General features: G+C 41.5%; 1 protein-coding gene across 1 annotated transcript in view; it reads right to left on the reverse strand.

Moving 5' to 3' along the window:
* The window catches only part of ATP8B1 (ATPase phospholipid transporting 8B1), a 496708-nt gene that overhangs the window by 106483 nt on the left and 370292 nt on the right, over positions 1-19933 (reverse strand). Inside the window, exons 18-19 of the mRNA XM_086960445.1 lie at positions 14895-15059; positions 4816-4927 (exon numbers count right to left, since the gene is read on the reverse strand). Of these exons, the coding sequence (XP_086816571.1) occupies positions 4816-4927; positions 14895-15059 (277 nt within the window). The remainder of the gene's footprint in view (positions 1-4815; positions 4928-14894; positions 15060-19933) is intronic.

Here is a 19933-nt window from a genome sequence, read left to right on the forward strand (position 1 = left end):
TTCGGTTTGCACCACAAGGAACAAGAGCCACAAAGTCTGTAACGCTACAAAATAAATGGAGTGAAGTCTGTACACATTACTGCCCAGACTTTGCCTAGACAGTCAGAAACACTCGTCAGCTAACTAAATTTGGCACTGTAAAATGCATGTAGCATTTTGTTTGTCCTGTCTATGGTGGAACTCCGATTCAGAAAAGGGGGTGGTGATGAACAGAGTGTCTGAATTAAGCAGACCACTCTTACCCAGTCCAAAGATCAGGGCTTGATCCATCACCGTTTTTTAGCTAACTGCACCATCCCAGCTCAGAACCTGGCTACATGCAAATTAGTCTGTTCCTGTCCCAGTGCATGATGGGAACAGGGCAAACCTTTGTATACAAGTGCGGTCTAGAAAGAAAGTCAGCAATTAGAGCCTTCTTTCAGACAACACAAGACCACGGTCAACCAACAAAACTAACATACCCTCAGTCACACCAGGCACACCAAGCAAACCTGTTAAGTGGCCAGCATCATTCCAGGGAGCTCACGGATCAAATTCCACCAACATAAAAAAAGTGTTACAGCACTCCTACAACTAACAAACAGGTGAATCACAGTGCCCAACATTATCATTGATACATTACAGGAAAATACACAAATAACAGGCAACCATTTTGTACAAGATCGAACCAGGCAATTAGGAGCCAAGAATAGTGTTTTCTCTGCTATACCTATCCACCCCAGCAGATAGGAAAGCCAAACACACTAGTCGATTAGTGGTAAACCTCTATACGAAGCCAATATAATTAATGGACACTAATGTTCAATGAGAGAATATGGGGATTCTATGGCCGCTTCCATCAATGATTTCCTGTCATCCCTCATAAAGACAGTTACCCACATAAGAAAGACACCAAGATAATGAGAAGCCAGGTTTAGGACAAGGACAGTGCACTAAGGATACCCAAGTCTTGAACTCCCAGTCTTGTACCCCTATTTTTCTGAAGTATCCAGAATAAGAATGTCCTGATGAAGCCAGACACCAACAATTAATTTGCTCCTGTAGTCAACACATTTACAAAAATTGCAAGCTCGACACTTAGGCCCACATAAACATTCAACACCTGAAAAACAACTTACAACTTACAAAATGTAATTTCACTAGCAGATCATTGTGTAAATGTGCTAGTCAAAAGCTCAACTAACAACAGGGATTGAAGATATGGCAGCCAATGCTCCAACATTTTGAATTGTCATTTGGATAGTATTTCTGTGTGTCATCTGCTATAGTGTTATATTGCTTTAACTTTATGGAACTTATGCTTTATTTTTCTCTTTTTTGTCTGCTATGAACTGAAATAAAATAAATTTAAAAAAAAGCTCAACTATTATTAACAATAATTTGCTTCCAACAAATTGCGCAGAAAACAAACAAATTCCAGCAAAGGAACCATGATAAAGGTTCACTGTGCCACAGTAATACATTACATACCACTGTCTTGTAATGCATTGTTAATCCTACAACAGTGATCTGCCATTTCTCCTTTAGGATGATATTCTTAGGCTTACACTAGATTCACAAACCCAGTTATTGCAGTCTAAAACCTAACCATAAAGACCCAAGAAGCTTTGTGCCTAAAACAATAAATAAAAGTTTCTAAGGACATACCCAAGCACAATTTGGATCTAGCATCCAAACACAAGATAGAAGTAATGACCCTAGCAGTGCAACCAAGTTATGATCTACCCATAAACTCATCAGCATCCGTCTAGCAAATGTGAAATGCTGTTGGGGGCCCAAAGCTCCGATAGTTCCCATTCCATTCAGACACAAACCGAGAAAGCAACATCTACCATATGTTCATCTCAGTCTTCGTGAAATCACAAGAGAAAAAACCTACTGAACCTACTGGAATTGGTTTGCATCAGCACAAATAAGCTTGATAGCATTACCCCCTCTAAAAATAAAACTAAAACACTCAATCTGGGAGAAAAGCGGCTATGAAATGGTTCCATTTCAAGCTTGCCAACCTGGCACTGGTGAATGAGGACAGTCAAGACTTGCAGAATAAAGGAAGCTTATTGCACGGCACTACTTTGCTAACTGTATCAATACAAAAAACATCCAATCAAGGTGAATAGTTATATTTTTGTGAACTCTCATCGAGAATCCTGTTCAATTCCACTTGCTGAGCCTGCTGACGTTTACAAACATAAAAGATAACATAGTTCCAAGAGGCCGTACTGGACGCGTATGAGTAATCCAGTTAATCTGTCTATACCCACATGTACAACAACCATAGTTATCTACCTCAATCAGACAAGGTGGTATATTTAGATAAACTGGTAAAAACATTACTGTTTATTGTTTTTACACAATTATTGCCACTGATTTCCTGGTACATGTGAAGTCCTCCTTGCCAAGGCCATTGCCCTTGCCTCACCAAACCTAATGAAGCATGCAATTACAACTATTGAGCGACTTAGAAGAAACCCGCAGGTGAGTGTAAGGCTGCTAGCCAACTACCAGTCTATGTCAAACCTTTTACATCTGTGAAAAGTCCTAGAAAATGGCCAGATTGGAGAGCAACCACACAACATTTCTAAACAATGCTATTGTGGGCTCAGATTAACGTTTGTTGCACTGACTCAAAGAGGAGCTAAATATCCTCTCAATTCAATGGGTTGGGGAACAGAAGAGGCTTAAATAAAATTATGGATGAAGCAGTTACGCGTTTGCTGATTTGGTGGAGGTAAGATGTATGGCATAAAACTCTGGCCTCATTTTTTGTTTCAGTTGGAAAATGCAATTATAAGAACTGCGAAGCTCAAGAAAACGGAGAAAGTGATCCCCAGCATCTGCTAATGAGTTGAGGTTGTGAAAAACACATTTATACACCAATACAGAATTTTCTAAAGAATGCCATATCTCTAAAGGTTTTCAGTAATAGTGCAAGCAGGTGCAGGGGGGAGGTCATGGGAGTGAGAGCAGACAACCCTTGAAAGCATAGTTTCTACGGAAGTATCTCTCTCAAGAAACCTCACCTCGGGTGCCAGGGAAGCTTCATGCCTTGAACTGCAGTTGGGAATTTACGGTTAACAGCTTCATAAAGAATAAGAAAACACAGCCCTTACAAGCTACAACAATCGAGAAATATACAGGATAACCTGAGTTTTATATTGTTTTTAGACCGCAACAGTTATCCCAGAGGGTATCCCAACTCGAAGTATGAAAACTGCTAAAGGTGTACTAAATTGGTTATATACGCTGAAGAGGAACTTTAATACTTTTCTGAAAGCCAAGTGATTTTGTGATGTTCCAAAGCAAATGGGCAGAGGGGTCCACTGTTTACCAATAACCACAAACATTAGGGCCATCCATCCTAGATTTTCTAAATTGTGGGACCTTACATGAAGCAGTAGCCACTGATCAAATAGATCTGTTTCGGACATTAAGTGCAACCTTTTCTTCAATATATATAAGCCTCAATCAATAATACTAAAGATGGAAAAATCAGAGGCTCTTTAAGGTACACTTCTTATTGACAAGTAGCGATCGATAGTCAAAACTGGAGACATCTGGGTATGTCTATACAGTCCTAGTAAAGAATGTACTGGCAAATTCTGCAGCTTCTGCAATTTAGGAAGATCCCCCTTGGGAATACTTAATGTGGCCTTAATGAATACCCTCGGATAAGGTAATGGGAGGAGGGCAGATTTACTTTATTAGCTTTAAACTGGGAAAGTATGAAGAGGTAATCTTATTAAATAGGGTATTGAAGAAAGGGAATTATGAACTATTACACCCAGATTCTTTTTTGACATGAAAGGAACAGAAAGGGTCCCTAAATCTTAAGGTCACCAACCATGGGACTAGTCGATCTTTGTAACTCCAAAAATAGGTATTTTGGTCTGATCAATATTGAGCTTGAGCGCATATATATATCATTTAAAGAGGCTATTTCTGCAAAACAAGTTTAACATTTTGATTCTATGTACCCTGATAAGTCAACTAATTGGATAAACGGCATGTCGGCTGCACACGTCACAAGTATAAATGGTCTAATTAGGTGGGTGAAACAGGTAACATATATGTTAAACAATGTGAGTTTTGGGTACTATTCTCTAGGTTCCCTTTGACTCACTGATTTAAAATCAGACACAAAGGATGACATTTTGATGCCTGACTTCTGTCCTTGATGAATGACTAGATCCAGTCTAAAGCTGCACCACGAAAAGTGCATTCATAATCTGATGCTTCAAATGATGACAGATGATTGATGGCATCGAGAGGTCTAAAAATAAGGGCTGCTCTGCTGCCTTTGTGAAGCACTCAGTGACTATCGTCCACAGTGGATATGATCGCGGTTTCCACATTATGCACTAATCTAAAACAAGACTGAACTGGGTCCCAGGCTGCTGACAGATATATGATGTTAAGACTCTGAACTAATAAATCGCCTCCCACTCCTCAATTACATGGATATTTGCATGGCAACAATAAGTTTAACAGACCGAAAAGGGGAGAATGAAATGTACTTTTGCATATAGGATTAGGTGGTACTGGTTACATACTGACATGACATGCAGGGGTTTTGAATTGGCAGTCAGTATACCGCTTCTCCATTTGGGGACAGGGTCAGAGCAGGCTGGTAAGGTTTTCGCATAACCGTAATCTGGCATTCAGGGATGTCTGTAAAAAGATACTCATCTGGTTGATGCCTTTGGGGCTATATAAAAGATGCATGGAAAATAACTACAGGGAGCAATGAAACTACTAAATGTATTGTACTGGCAAAGTGGGGATTTTAGACCTTACAGTATATTTTATGTTTACCTTTTTTGTCACCAGTAAGCACCCAAATCTTAATGTCCGCCTTCGCCAGTTTTGAAATTGTTTGTGGAACTCCATCTTGCAGTTTATCTTCTATAGCTGTAGCACCAATGAGCTGAAAGATATTTAACACACAAATATTGTGATTAATGTTTTTAATACAGTATTAAGTCCCTAAAGCAGCATTCTGAGGCAACAGCAATAGTGGCAGTGTGTCCGGTTCTATATTTTCATTTTACGGGAAAGGTAAAGATCACCAAGAAAGAAGGTCTGTTTGGTAAAGAATCACAAAAAGTTAATATGATGCTTTTAAGGTTGTTCTCCATTTATTTGAAGCCATGGCTTCAGCATATTTTTGACAGCGTAAGTTGGCACCAGACTCTTTAGTTTAAAATTGGAAAAAAGGTCAAAAAAAATTCTGCCTGTCATATACTAGAGCTCATCTGTCAGCTTGCTTAATTCTTTCCATGACTTACCAATTACTCTTCAAAAGAGTAATCCAGCTGCTTCAGTTTTAGGAAAATTGAGCAAGTAGAACTAGGGCATCCTTCATCAGGGAAGTAGAACTGGAGACACTTGAGAATAAAAGGAAGATTACAGCACCAATGATATTTCATAGTACAATAAGAGAGAAACACTTAATGGCTGATCTTGCTATCTCAACGAATCATCAAAAGGACAAGCCACGTATCATGGATCTTTTCCTTGATATAATTACTTCTTAAAGACATTGCAGTTTGACAAAGAGAAAAAGTCCATCACCACCCCCTTTTGTACCATCTTCAAAAACAAGGCATGCAACCCCAGGACAGGAGGACAGGCTTTGAGGAGTACGACGAAAGACTCACACACAAACTTTCACATACCAGTCTTCTTTAAATGAGGCAGAGCGTGACCTTATTATTATTATTATTATATAAAATTTATACCGCGCTCAGTTACCCAGGGGCATCCCGGCGCTATAGACACAAGGAAAGCTCAACTCAGTCACTACACCGGAAACAGATGGGTCTTCAAGAGTTTCCTAAAGTGCAAGATATTGGGCTCTGAACGAATCTTAAAGGGCAAGGAGTTCCACAGTGCCGCCACTTGCACTGAAAAACGCCGGCCCCAGAGCGAGCTCTTTTTACTCTAGCTGACTGTAGAAGACGTCTTTGGTCTGAACGCAGTGGGCGTGTGGGCTTGTAGGGGCGTGCCATAGTAGACAGGATAGAGGGGCCCTTACCATGCAAGATCTTATGGGCTGTGCATAACGCTTTGAATTTAACCCGCTCCTTAACAGGGAGCCAGTGAAGCGTTTTCAGGGCCGGGGCAGCTGAGTGTCTTCTCGGAACCTCCATCAGCACTCTGGCGGCTGCATTCTGCACCTGTTGAAGGGTTTTAAACGTCGCTTCGGGAGCACCGAGAAACAGCGCATTCCCGTAGTCAAGCCTTGACAAGATTAAACCACGGATCAAGAGCTTCCTAGAAGGATTAGGGAGCAGTGGTAGAACCTTGCGAGCTGACCGCAACAGACCAAAACACACCCCGCGGTCTTCCTGGCGTGGGTCCTAAAGGACAGATCTTCCTCCAACCAAACTCCCAGGGTCTTGATCTCCTTCTTGGGAGATGGTGGGTCACCCAGAGACCGAGGCCAGCAACCAGCAATGAGTGTGGGACTGGATTTGCCCATCAGCATCAGCTCGGTTTTCTCTCCGTTGAGCTTAAGGGCCGAATGGGACATCCAACGATGGACATTAGCGAGGCAGTCATGAAGGACTTCGGGTTGTTCCACCAGCTGGGTGAGGCCTACCACCAGCTGAGTATCATCAGCATAGCTGATGATCCTCACTCCTGAGGGGGAGACCACTCTTTCAAGAGGAGTCATGTAAATATTAAATAAGGTAGGGCTCAAAGATGAGCCCTGAGGGACTCCACATTGAAGAGGGAACAAGGTCGACTGCTCTGCCCCTTCCCAGACTTGATAGAACCGGTTGGAGAAGAAGGATTCAAGCCCATCCCTGTCACACCCACCTCTGACAGAAGTTGGAGGAGCACCTGGTGACTTACGGTGTCGAAGGCAGCACTCAAGTCCAGGAGGATCACTGCCACTGACCCCCCTGTATCAAGAATGCTCCTGGCTTCCTCCACCACTGCCAATAAGGCTGTGTCTGTCCCCTGACCAGGGCGAAAGCCCGTCTGGGAGTCTCCCAGCAGGTGGTGGGACTCTAGATGATAAGAGAGCTGGCGGTTAACCATCTTTTCTGCGACTTTTGAGAAGCCGGGCAGAAGTGAGATAGGCCTGAAATTGGCCAGATTTGAGTCTAATCCTGGTTTTTTCAATAATGCTTTGACAACTGCATTTTTCCATCTCTGAGGCACTATGCCCTGGGAGAGTGAAAGGTTAAGGAGGTCTGTAAGCGGAGTGGACAAAGTATTTGCCACAAATTTGAGATATTTCATAGGCACCGGGTCACTAGGAGACCCACTCTTCATCCCTTTCAGGACTTTTATAACCTCCTCCTCCGAAAAAGGGCCGAAAGAGGATAGCTCAGCGGGGCATATTACTGGGCTAGGGTCCATCTCCGGGATCTGAGGCGTCGCAGGCAACGAGGACAAGATCTTTTCTATTTTCGAATGAAAAAAGTCAGCTAGTTCTTCACATTTTTCTTGAGGATTGTCGTGCACAACTGGGGGGACCGGATCCTCCAGGAGTTCTTTAAAAATTTTGAAAGATTCCCCTGGTGAGTTACTTGCCCTCTCGATCCTATCGCTGAAAAAGTTCCTTTTGGCATCTTTCAAAGAGACTTTATACTTCATCTCGATCTTATAATCTTCCCGACTTTCTTCCGTCCGCTCTCCTCCATGCACGTTCTGATCTTTTACATGATGTTCTGAGACCCCTAAGCTCGGGGGTATACCAGGGAGCGGAACCGACTCTTCTTTCCCTGATGGGCCTTCTCTTTTTCGGAATCAGCGAGTCCAGAGTATTAGTCAGCCAGTTTCCCACATGCTGGTCAGCAATAATGGGGTCAGTGGCAGGGGGAGGGCAGGTTCTTGCCAACTCTGCTGCCCAGCTATCCACTGGTAGCCTCGACCAGAGTCGTTCCACTGTATACCGTTTAGGTAGACCTAGGATTTAAAAACATCCTTGGCTTATACATCTAACAAAAGCACTACCAAGCAAACCAATACCTCAATTGTGATACCTAACTCATCCCTTTAGTCAATTCCCATACTTTTTTGGCTCTAGAGTCCATGCCCCCATGCTGTTCAGAACTTGTCTGTCTACTGCTTATTTCCCCATCTCATATGTATGCATGTCGATCATTTTCATCAGATATAATTGTTTCTTCAATAGAACAAGCCCATCCTATCTTGCAATAAAAGGTAGAGGCACTTGAAAACTGCTTTATGTTTCCATGATCCAATTCTGTTCTTTGTGTTCAAATCAAATGGTTCCCTCCCCGTTTACTTCCTTCCACTACTTGCTTTTCTGCTCTCCTCTGCACCAATCACTGAACCACTCAGTTAAGCATCATAACGCCTCAATCAACCTGGCCAAGTTAGCACCATTTCATGTGACTGATCTAGTCTTTGAGTTTTCCTGCCCAACTCTTGCAGTTTTTAAATTAACTGTGATCATCTCATTCTTCTCCATGGACAACGTACTTCAAGTTTTTACACCCAGCTGTTTACATATTTTTTTTTCCCTTCACACTAACCAATTTTAAATCTAGTAACCACATATTCAAATTTGAAGCTTCTTTGCAACTACCTTCCCATTGTAATGATGCAAACCTGCCAAAGTGAAAACTTCTATTCTCCATTATTCTTTCACATCCCATAAACAAATAAAATGGTTCATACTAGGGTTTGCTTGCTAAGTGTCAAAGGACTGCAGAAGTCTAATTTTACATTTATCTCTTATACACATCCACTAAAAGCAAAGACTCACACAGGCACATCTCCTCCCATACCTCTCACACACTGGTTTCATAACACCTCTGTGCACTATGATCCAGTAAAACATGTTGTAACCATCAACACTAACAGTCTAACTGGATAGAGTGGGTTCAATCAAAGCTTCCTATTTAGAAAATCATTCTCAATATTACTCATGAAAGAGCGTAAACATTCCTATGAAATTTAGAATCACTAATTGCAAATCTGCCTTGAGCTTCCGAAATGAAACTGCATTTAAAAAGTGACACGCAGACATTTGGTGCTGCAAAGTGAAAACACAAGGCTTTAGTCAGATGCTTTCCACTTAGCAGCCCATGTAAAACATTTCACAATTCATAGCTTAATTTTAATATGGCTAGTTTAGACTTTGTTCTCACTATAGAATGGGATTTGAATTTGTAAAAATGTTAAAGTGTGCATTTGTAGAAAATAACTTGCATTTGAATTAATATTTTAAAATGTAGAAACACAGAAACAGCTCATGATCTACCACTTGCTGTGAAAGCTTCAGTTGGCCTTTGAGATAAGCAAAGGAATTTTTCTCTCGTGTGAAAGTAGTATTCTTGGCATAATTTACAGCATGTAACCTCTGAGCCATATCTATTTAGTTCCTTTAAATGTTTAAACAAAACCACATTTCATTTTTTGCTTTAGAGAGAATAGAAAACACACGTATTTTAAAAGTGCATTACCATGGTATGTTGAATGTTTCTTGCTTAATTAATAAGTTCTTTTGCAGCTAATGTGTGTTTAGTTAAAAATTAAATGGTTCTTTAGAAGAACATTAGTAGATGAAGTTATATTAAATAAGATGCAGAATGTGTCTTGGGAAGGGTTTCGCCTGCCTGACGTGCGCAGACAGCAGAGGGGTGGAGGTGTCCTTTTGGAGAATGCTGGAACGCAAATTACGCCACATGGTTTGTAACATTATTCATGATAGGAGTTTCAGAACCCTTGCAGAACCATTGAAGAGACCTTTGCGAGTGGTAGACTCAGACAGATTTAGAGTTGGGAGGCTGCAGAAGAGTTTCAGACTTAAATGCAGAACTGAAGGTAGCAGAGCAGATTTGACTTGCAGATGCAGGGAAGGAGGTGGTAGACTTTGATGGAGAGCAGAACAGAGGCAGGTGAAGGCAGATTAGATGCAGGCTTTGTTACATTCTGACTTTCACTAAAATCCCCAAGCTTTATGCTTTGACTAACTGGCTTTGCTAAGGCTTATTTGTTCTATGCTTTATTTCTCTTAATGGGAGATTCTGCAATTAATAATTTAGCTTCATGCTAATCTCACTCTTGCTTTAATTTGAATTTCTACATGAGTTCTGACTAACATTTAGAACTCACTTTCTTAGAATATGATCAATTCTGTAACTTGATTGATATCTGACTAATGAATGAAGAGTCAAAGAATCTTACATTTTGATTGCAAAATAAATCGCTTTAAAACTACTCACAACTCTCATTGACAAAAAATGTTTATTTGCATTTGATTATTTGCCCAGGTTTATGAAGGAGTTCTTTTGGTCAAAACACTGTGGCCAAGAGCAATCACCTTGCGCAGAAACCAGAGTAATGGTAATTAAAGGTAATGCTGCCACATTTTCTAAATTTCTAATGAGAGATTACCCTGAGATTTCCGTATTATCACACAGAAAACACCTATTCCTCAGATAGGTCTGAGAACATCAAGATCTATGAATAAATTACACTCCAGGACCAGTTTCAGAATTCTCACACTGCCCCTCAAGTCTGTTATCCCGAGGATCAGCTTAGGTTACACCCTCAGCTCCGATTGGTTTCTCTACTCATACAGAACTCTAGGGGTTCAGAAACTCCATTGAAAAAGTGATAAAAATTTCCACCTCAATACTGGAAGAGAGACCAGAGGACCTAAGTTAGTTCATTTTATGTTCTCCAGCTATTCTGTACCAATGGTTATGGCTTTGGTGGCCCCTCCTCAGTGCTACCTTCTGTATCCATTTTTATTAGCACAGCAGCAGTTGTTTCACCCAATCTGGTCTGCTATTTACATCTTTCCTTCCAAGCTCCTAGCTATCCCATCCAGGAGCTCCATTCTATTTATTAAACTCAGAGGAACAGTTATTAGTGGGAAATTCATACCTTAAAAATGCCCCTAATACTCGAGGAAGAGCTTTCTGCTCTACCCTAGAACTTATTTGGCCAAAGACGACAGCACTGTACTTTTTTGTTCTTTCCCTGCCCCCGTTTCTTGGCCGCTGTCCATACCCTGCACCTGAAATTTGCTTTGGCCAACTAGCATCCTTTAGTAACGGATTTTTTAAAGACCAGAGACATGAGAAACCCTGTCTAGAAGCCCCCTTCTCCTTGAACCCTATGGTCACAGATTGACATTCCTACTGGTCATGTTGTAAGCCTCTGTCTTCAGCTTTGTGCTCAGGCATCACCCTCACAGTCCACCCTTTTGGGCTCAAGCTGTGCCAAGTTGTTTAGATCCTCTTTCTCTTCCCCCCCACTTGGACTCCTCAAACACTATAGGTTAGCCATGTTGTGGATTACCAGCCAGTCCTTAACTGGTACACATCTTTCTCATGATGTAGGAGGTTGGCTTAGTGTATGGTGCACACTTATGCAAGTGAAGCACCATGCACTAATCCAGGTAACCCTTAGTGATTTTAGTGGTCTTAGACAACCATAAAAATCTAGTGGTAGCTATAGAAAGCACCTGTAAGGCTTAGTCCATAAGAAGTGTAAAGCAGCATGTTCTACCAGTACTAATCATATAGTGTAGGTTAAGTGAAAAAGAACCACACAGTGTAGTTATAAGAATATGTATTTATTATAAACAATCACTAACACATTGCAATATCTCCTCCCCAGAGATATAATCACAATACACACAATACTTCAGTAATAGAACACGTAAGTAGCACAAATACACAGTGGTCTCCAGGGGGAGACTAAACCAGTTGAGACTGGACCCTAAAGACTTAGAAGAGAAGGGGACCCAAGGAGCCACCAAGGTAAGTACCTAGGAACCCCACTGAGGCCGTGTGCGGAGTGGAAACACGACTGCAGGCTCAATATAAGTCAACGGGTAAGTCGAGGTTGCAGTTTTAATGAATGACCCTTCCCAGAGGACCCTGAAGAAACCCAGTGGAAGATTGGAAAGTTACCCCAAGTGTGGAGACCCCAGGAACCAGATACCTACACTAAGGAAGCCGGGTGCATAGGTGCGAAGTGACTTCTGAAACCGCTGTAGACCTAAATGGAGGACTTCAGTAAAAATGCTGCTGGTGAAGACGGTTGAAGAGTCCGGTTGAATCCAAGGGTGGATTCAGGAATAGAGGTACCTTCAAGCAGAGGGGCTAGAGTGTGTGCACTCAAGAGTGACCAGGAGGCCCGGAAGACTAATGCCCACCAATGTCAGAAGATGCAAGACAGTTGACGGTGACCTTTGTGCTGCAGCTGTGCGGACCAGGCGACGTTGCGGAAGGCCAGGAGCTGTTCACGAGCTGTCCCACGTCGTATGTCAAGAGCCAGGGGGGGGGGGGGTCGGTGTCCGGCGGAAGCACCAACAAGCCTTGGAAGCGGCAACACACATGGCAGACGAAAAAGGTGCAATGTCCAGCAAGGTCCAAGGGAATCAACACGAGCAGGTAAGCCAGAATAGGTCCTGAGCAAACAGAGGAGCCCACTGAAGCCAAAGACTACCTCAAAAGCACCTAAAGGCCTGAGGGACAGGAGTCGCAAGAGGACCTAAAGCAGCTCACCAATGATGCAGGCCCACGGTGCAGAGGATGAGGTGAGGGCAAAGATCTTGGTAGCAAGAGATGCTGGAGGCTGGAGCTTCTAGGAGACCGAAGAGCACTGGAGAAGACAGTCAACACGCCTTGGCAACTGCAAGTCGACACGGTGCACAGGGGTACCGCTCACCAGTTGAGACGAAGGATACTGGCTTCAAACTTGCTGTGAAGGCAGTGCATGCCTCAAGAGAGTTGCAGTACTACCACCCATGTTGCTGAACATTTCGGAGTACGTGGAAGCTCAGAAACAAAAGACCGATCAGCTTTGTTGCAGTGCCTGCGGATGCAGGGGAGTGACCCCTTCACTTAATGGAAGATTCCTTCGGGTGTCTTGGATGCCCACAGGCATGGAGAAGAACCTGTATGGAGCACAGGTGACACTGAAGACTGGCAGGACAGCGAGACCAGGAGCTGCAGGAGTCTTCCAGATGCAGTTTTGGTTCCCAAAGCTAAGTCCAATGAAGTCCCAAGTGCCCAGACAGTTGAAGATTAAATTAAGTGGTTTCAAATCTGAATCTTGTCCCACGACAAATCTAAATACCCACCCACTGATAAGCCCTTAAGTTCCTTAAAGAAAGGCTTGGGACGATTCAGGGGTCCCTCCCAGAGGAGGGCCTGGACAGTGGGGAGGATACTCCCACGTCCTTTGTCTAGTTTTGCTCCATGTCCTTTGTCCAGTTTTGCGCCAGAGCGGGAACCAATGGCTCCCTGAACTGGTGCCAACTGGAGTATGCAAGGAGGGCACCAAATGTCCCCTTCAAAGCAGTCTACTGGTGCTAGGAAGCGCTTCCACCCTGGCCCAATACAGTAAGTCATGTCTGGGAGGTCACACCTCCCTGTGACAGGAAACCTACTGTCCCAGCTTCCCCTGCTTGAGCTCGGCTCAGTAGCAGGAGGGCAGAATCGGGTCTCTGGTCGGCAGCAGCCATAGCTTCTGTCTGGGTCTGGAAGACTGGTACCGGGTGCACAGAGGACTTCCCGGAAGGGTCCCACAGTGCATGGAATCTGGGGTATGATTCCAACATGTTTGATAGCAAACATGCCAAGGTTCGTTGCACCCAGTTTAGAGTTAGCCACCGCATAATGACACATGGCCACCCTATGGATCGTAATGGCTGATGCAATTATGCCTAGAGAATGGACTCCGGTAATTGTAGGGGTGTCCTGCTCATGCAGGGGCACCCTCACACTTATAACCAACCACCCTGCCTTCAGGATGGAAAGGCCTGCCTTAGGGGGTGACATAAGTTTGAAGTGTAGTGACTTCAGATATAAGAAAACTTATATCTGTTGTAAGTGGGGCTAGCACCAGTTTACATAGGGCTGCAGTGGCAGGCCTGTGGTCACAATTTGAGTGGTCTCTCAGGGGTGGCATAATACATGCTTCAGCCCATGGGGGACCCCTGGGGTACCTATGCCCTGGGTACCTTCGTACCATATACTAGGTTCTTACAAAGGTACACCTATAGCCAATTTGGGGGGTACCTAAGTACTCAACATGGTCTAATTTAGGGAGGAAACACAGAGGCTTGGGTCCAGATTAGCATGAACCCAGTCAGAAAAACATAATGACACCAGCAAAAAGTGAGTGCGACCATGAAAGCAGATCCTACTTTCATACACATGAACCCTCCAGTACTTGCAAATGAATTAGTATAGTGCAAGTAATTTGGTGTCTTCCTGGAGTAGTGCAAGGGAAATCTAAGGACGCCTGGGAAAATTAGACACTATCTGCAGTTAAAGTCAATAATTTTCTTGAAAAATTCTAAAACATTTAGTAACTAAATGAACTGCACCAATTTTACTGTAGCCCTGGGAGGTACTCAAAGAAAACCTGACATACATTAAGGAACAATATTTGCTCCTTTTCGTAACACGTTTAGGTCTAGTTTTCCGTTTCAGATCTTGGTGCACCAGCACCATCCACTATGTAGACATACATGCCTAAATCTAGGATGAATTTCAAATATATGACTAGAGATAGTGCGGATCGTTACAGGTGCTAATTTGTGATACTGGAGGACGTGAAAAGCTGTAACAAAAGCATGTGCCCTGAGCCAACACTGGCCCTTTGAAACACAGCATAGATTTATTCTCTAGAAAGGCACACAGCAGTATCACAACTTTTGGGTTCTCTCAACACAGGAGTCAGTATCAGGTTTACATAAAAAAATTAATTAACAAACAATAACAGATAAAAGTGCACCAAGACTGCAGAGCAACCATTTGAACAAACATCAATATCTCAAACTTAAGACCACAACTCTTAAGATACAATTGTGTAACATGGATAAACTGTTCTATAGCTTACACTTTGCACAGTACAGAAATATATGAAAGGAAATAACTTACAATGAAATCCTTTTCAATTTCTTCATAAACCTGATCCAGAGCATGATCTCGGTTTACTGATACCACTGATGCTGCCTGATACTTCACATTCCATTTTTCAAACTCCTCCTCGCTGATATCTTTGTAGCAAAGGCATAATGTACGTAATGTGTCACTTGCAAAACCCTTAAAGCCAAAATCAATAAAATTCAGTCATGTTTAAGAAACAATGGAAATTTTAAATTGGTATTCATCATGCAAAAATGATAATAAAACACATTTCACCAGGTAAACACTTTAAAAGAAATATTGGTTGTGCACCTTTTGTAACTGACTGATGGGTACTGTCTGCCATCCATTTTTGAACTACCCAGGACAGCAGAAGATGACAGCAAAAACTATAATTTTGTATGCAAAGTTTTAATAACTTGCTCTGCTTCACATTTTTGTTAAGTGGTAAAAACGTTGTCTGTAGGCAAAAATGAATGTATAAAAAAAAATCTACACCAAAGTTGTCTGACAAAAATAGGAGTTTCGGAGAGTTAGATTCCTTCTTCGGCAAAATTTGCACATGAAGGTTTTTTTTGCAAGTACTTTATTTGAGAAAGTTAAAGAGAATTTAACAGAAAACCCTCTGCAACTTCACACAACACAACCATTGTGACATAGGCCTAGTCTTATCCCACAGTTTAAAATATGACCAGCCATAGAAGAACTCTGCAGAGTAAAGAGATTATTAGCAGAACCAGTGCTCTGAAAGCTACCCAATATTTGCTTCTGATGCATAGCATTTCACTTGCACACTAATCTTTTAAAGACCTCTCAAGCAAAGCTTAAGCAAGAGTACGGTAAATACAAAAATATCAAATTCCCAAACAAGCCTCCAGTATAGTTTCAGTGTCCAGCCATTAATGCTGAGAAGACCAAGTAGCTCTTTACATCTCTTTTAAAAAGACACACCCCTTATGAAAGCTTTTGCAGTCTTCTGGCCTTCTCAAGTAGTCTTTATGGCTGCCTAACAGCATTCATTAACACAAGTGACAATCCACCACGATATTGTTTTAATTGTTTATTTGCCTTTGCAAACCCATTCACAAATAAGCAAATAATGTGTCATTTCTGTACTTGGATACCTCGGACATTTAGTAACCAAGTGTCCTCTTAGAATCTAACCTGTAAAGTCTCTCCTCTACCCTAGATGCATAAGGTGGCAGTACGTGCTAGAAGCTGGTTACCAATTAAAGTTACATTGAGAAACATCTTTGGGTACAAAGCATGCTTGCACTTAGGTGTCAATTCCTGAAACCCACTCACCACTTTGCCTGTTATCACATGAAAAACAAGCACTGGCAAATAGGTCTGAGTTGCATGTTTAGTTCTGCAAAAACATTATTAAAAAAAACAACAAAAAGACTGTTAAGGAAAATCCCCACAAACAACCACTGCTTTTTGTACACAGTTTATCTATGATGTAAAGAAGTGAGTGTGATGATTCAGTCTACTTTGTAGATGTAAAGCAGTCCTCCATGGTGGCAAAAGGACACCAAACGTCCAACAGCACGAGGAGAGATATATTCCACTGGTCCAAGGCCTTTTAAAGCATTAATAATAGTACCTTTTGCAGACAGCTGCACAATAAATCATGCCCTAAAAAGTGTACCAAGAGTCCAAAATGTAAACCAATATTTACCAGGGATTCTAAACGAAACAACCTAAGTTGAAGCCAACAGTAAGTTCCAATAACTCCGTACAGTCATATGTAGCACTCTTTGATATCTAGTTTCCAGACTTTTCAGAAATCAAATTGAATTAATCACAAAAAATGATGTTCTAGTTTCCTCATAATGACTTTGTTCTATGTGAATTCCTTTGGTGCTTTTTTATGACAAACCTTAATATTTTTTCAGCAAGATCAGAAAGCACTACGCATGGTACCATTACCTCTATCTCAGGTCCATCAACCCTGAACACAGTGGGCCAATCTTCAAATGTCACTATGCATTGCAGAAAGATTCTCAATTTACACAATGCTCAAGGATGCCAATAACATACAGTCGACTTATAATCGCGCCCCAACTTACAACAGATTTGGTAAATGGTGAAAATAAAAAATGCCTTCATCACTTTCCTTTTACTTGTTTTTTCAAATATTTTTAAGTTTTAAAAAAACAACAAAATAACCTTCCTTTTAAAAATAAGATCAATAATCGAGGAGGTATTCAGAATATAAAAGTAACATTCTGTTGCTGCCCTGCTATTGTTCTCATACATTCTTATGTACAAACTACAAGAGCAAGTTGAGCTCCAGGGTCATCTGGTCACTCAATATCTGGAGCTCATTCAATGCATGAGATAGAGTCCACACTGGCTGGTGTCTAGCTTGATGTCATTAGTCATGCTATTACCGTCAGCACCATAGGATGCTGTGGATCAGAACCTGCTGCCCTGGCAGGAATAAGCAGCTCTTTCAAGAGCAGGTGCATAGAAAAGAATACTTTTCAGTGACTGTAGTGTGTTCAGAAACACCCACTGAAAACCCTGTAAGAAGGAGTGTAGATATTGTTGATAATGTTACGAACTCCCTCAGCAGCTGTGCAAATCTAGACCCGTGTTAAGTGGTCATCGGTCTTAATTTCATATTCGATAAACTTTCAAACACCAAATATAAGTGCTATCATTATGGATCCCATTACAGCTCACCTTACCATCTGGTTTATGAACCCTACATTATTCTCAAGCATGAAAAAGGACCCTCAACAACATCAGGCACAGACATGGAAATATTTGTGTGGTGTGAATAGGGATACGTAAATTTTTATAATGCAAGATTTTATGCTTTATAGATCTACTGCTCACGTACCCTCTTTGTTATCAATTCTAAATGAGGGCTTCATTTACTGTTTGGTTTTTATAAATACTAATAAACATAGGAACAAGTAGAAAACATCCCTGGTTAATGTTCTTTGACTTAAGCACAAAACATTTGGTCAAGCCATACGACATTATTCTTTAGTTTCCCTAAATTTATCTCTAACAGTTTTTAATGTCAAATTGGGGAGACTGGATCGTTGGTGCAGCGGCCAAGGCAGCTGACTTCGGAGCACAGTCCTCACGGTTCGATCCCCGGCTGCAGCTCAGCACCATGTGACCCTGGACAACAGCTCACTTAATTTCCACGACGGCCTTGAGACCCTTAGGGGCGAGTGGTTCGCGCTTTACAAATACAGGACTACGGAAGTTTGATTCTCTCTTGATTTTTGCTTCTTAAGGATGTAGAGGTAAAAACATTCCACAATAGACTTTTGGGCCTGCACAAAACCAGACTACATGCTTATAAAAATAGGAAACACTGGTACATGGCTATTATTGGGAGCAAAAACATAAGCTCACCTACATCTTCAGTAGTATACAGAGTCGAGATTTCACACGCTGTTGGTAGAATAACTCAGTAAAACTTGAGCATGACAATGCATAAAGATCACATGAAAACATTAACTGCTCCTTTGCACCACCGTTCTGATTGTTGGAGAAATTTACACAGACAAGTTTGTGTTTTATCTTATGACCCAACTTTATTATTTTTGCTGCGTCTTATGCACTTCAGTGTTTTATATAGACATTACTTTGCTGTAAATACAACATACGTTAAACATTTCAGTTACTCACGTTGAATTAAGTTTGTTGCATTTTGTCTGGTTAAATTTTAGTATTGGTCAACACATTATTAAAGCTATCAACAAAAACTAGGGTCAGAAACCATTTTATTGTTCCCACATGTTGCATTTGCGTCCATGGAACTAGTGATTTGAGTAAGCTCATCTTTAGAAGGGCATTTTAGGAGTTGGTTTTGCTAGCGTTTTATGTGTATGTGTTCTATAGCAATCTATGCATACAAAATACAAATATGTTCCCTATTTATAGGTCATTGGGTCTAAACATGCTTAATGCCAAGTATGCGGACAAGTTTCTGTTTTATCGGGTAAAATTCAGCTGTCTGTACAGTTGTTGGTCGCTCAGATAAAGGTTTAAAGCTCAAATGTTTCAAGTTTCTCATTAGATGACCGTATCTAAGTTGCAGAATACCTTATTGAAATCCGTAATGGACAATTCAAATGACCTTGTACAGTACGACTATACATCAGTGTATTGTGCAATGCTTAATAGACTGACCTATAAAGGAACAGAACTGTCATTGCAACCAATACCAGTGCTTGTTTTGTGTGAATGCATAGTAAGGGGTGTGTTCACCATCAGTTAAATGCCTATTTAATACTTCATTTAACTGTAGCATTCATAAATTGCACAAAACATGAATGGTTTATTGATGTATAAACAAAAGAAATTGTCATCCAGCTCAAGTGATGCAACATATCAAATTAATTGATCGCCCTTGCTCCAAAATTCATAAACCGTTACAACTACAACAAATACTGCAACTGTTAACATAGAAAACAACCCTTCTATTTATTTCAAATAGCATATTTCTAATATTTGTATGGTAGATGTCGAATTTTGAACGTGGGCGTCCTCTTTGCGGCTCTGTGCTTGTCACCGATTGGAGTCAAAATGTTCTGTGCATATTGAATTTGGTTCTGTTCATGTTATGAATTAATCATACTGTATAATGGCTGTTAGTTACAACAGACTGATATATTGTTTAATAACAGCCTTGCCCATTTTGTGCACGTGATGGGCACTTGCACTCATTTTTGGGGACCTGGACTTCAATTCCATCGTCAGACAGACAGAAAAAAGAAAGGCAGAGAAGGAATGAAGAATACAGAAAGATTGTCCCAATACATTCAGAAGGAGGTGATGATATAGCAAAATGGTTTACAGGCTTTGAGAGGGTTTTTTCAACTGAGGAAACACAGCAACAAGTACTGGGGTTCTCTGCTCTGGGAGCTGTTTTCTGGGAAGCGTATGGATAGGCTCATGACACTGAATGAAGCAGGATGGTGGATCTTATGACCTCATAAACGATACCCTGATTGAGGGCGTTGGACTCATCACGGAAGACTACAGGTTCAGGGAGACTTGAAAAACCCAGAGTCAGACCT

This window comes from Lissotriton vulgaris, chromosome 3_1, assembly GCF_964263255.1.
Source record: "Lissotriton vulgaris chromosome 3_1, aLisVul1.2, whole genome shotgun sequence".
NCBI classification, from domain to species: domain Eukaryota; kingdom Metazoa; phylum Chordata; class Amphibia; order Caudata; family Salamandridae; genus Lissotriton; species Lissotriton vulgaris.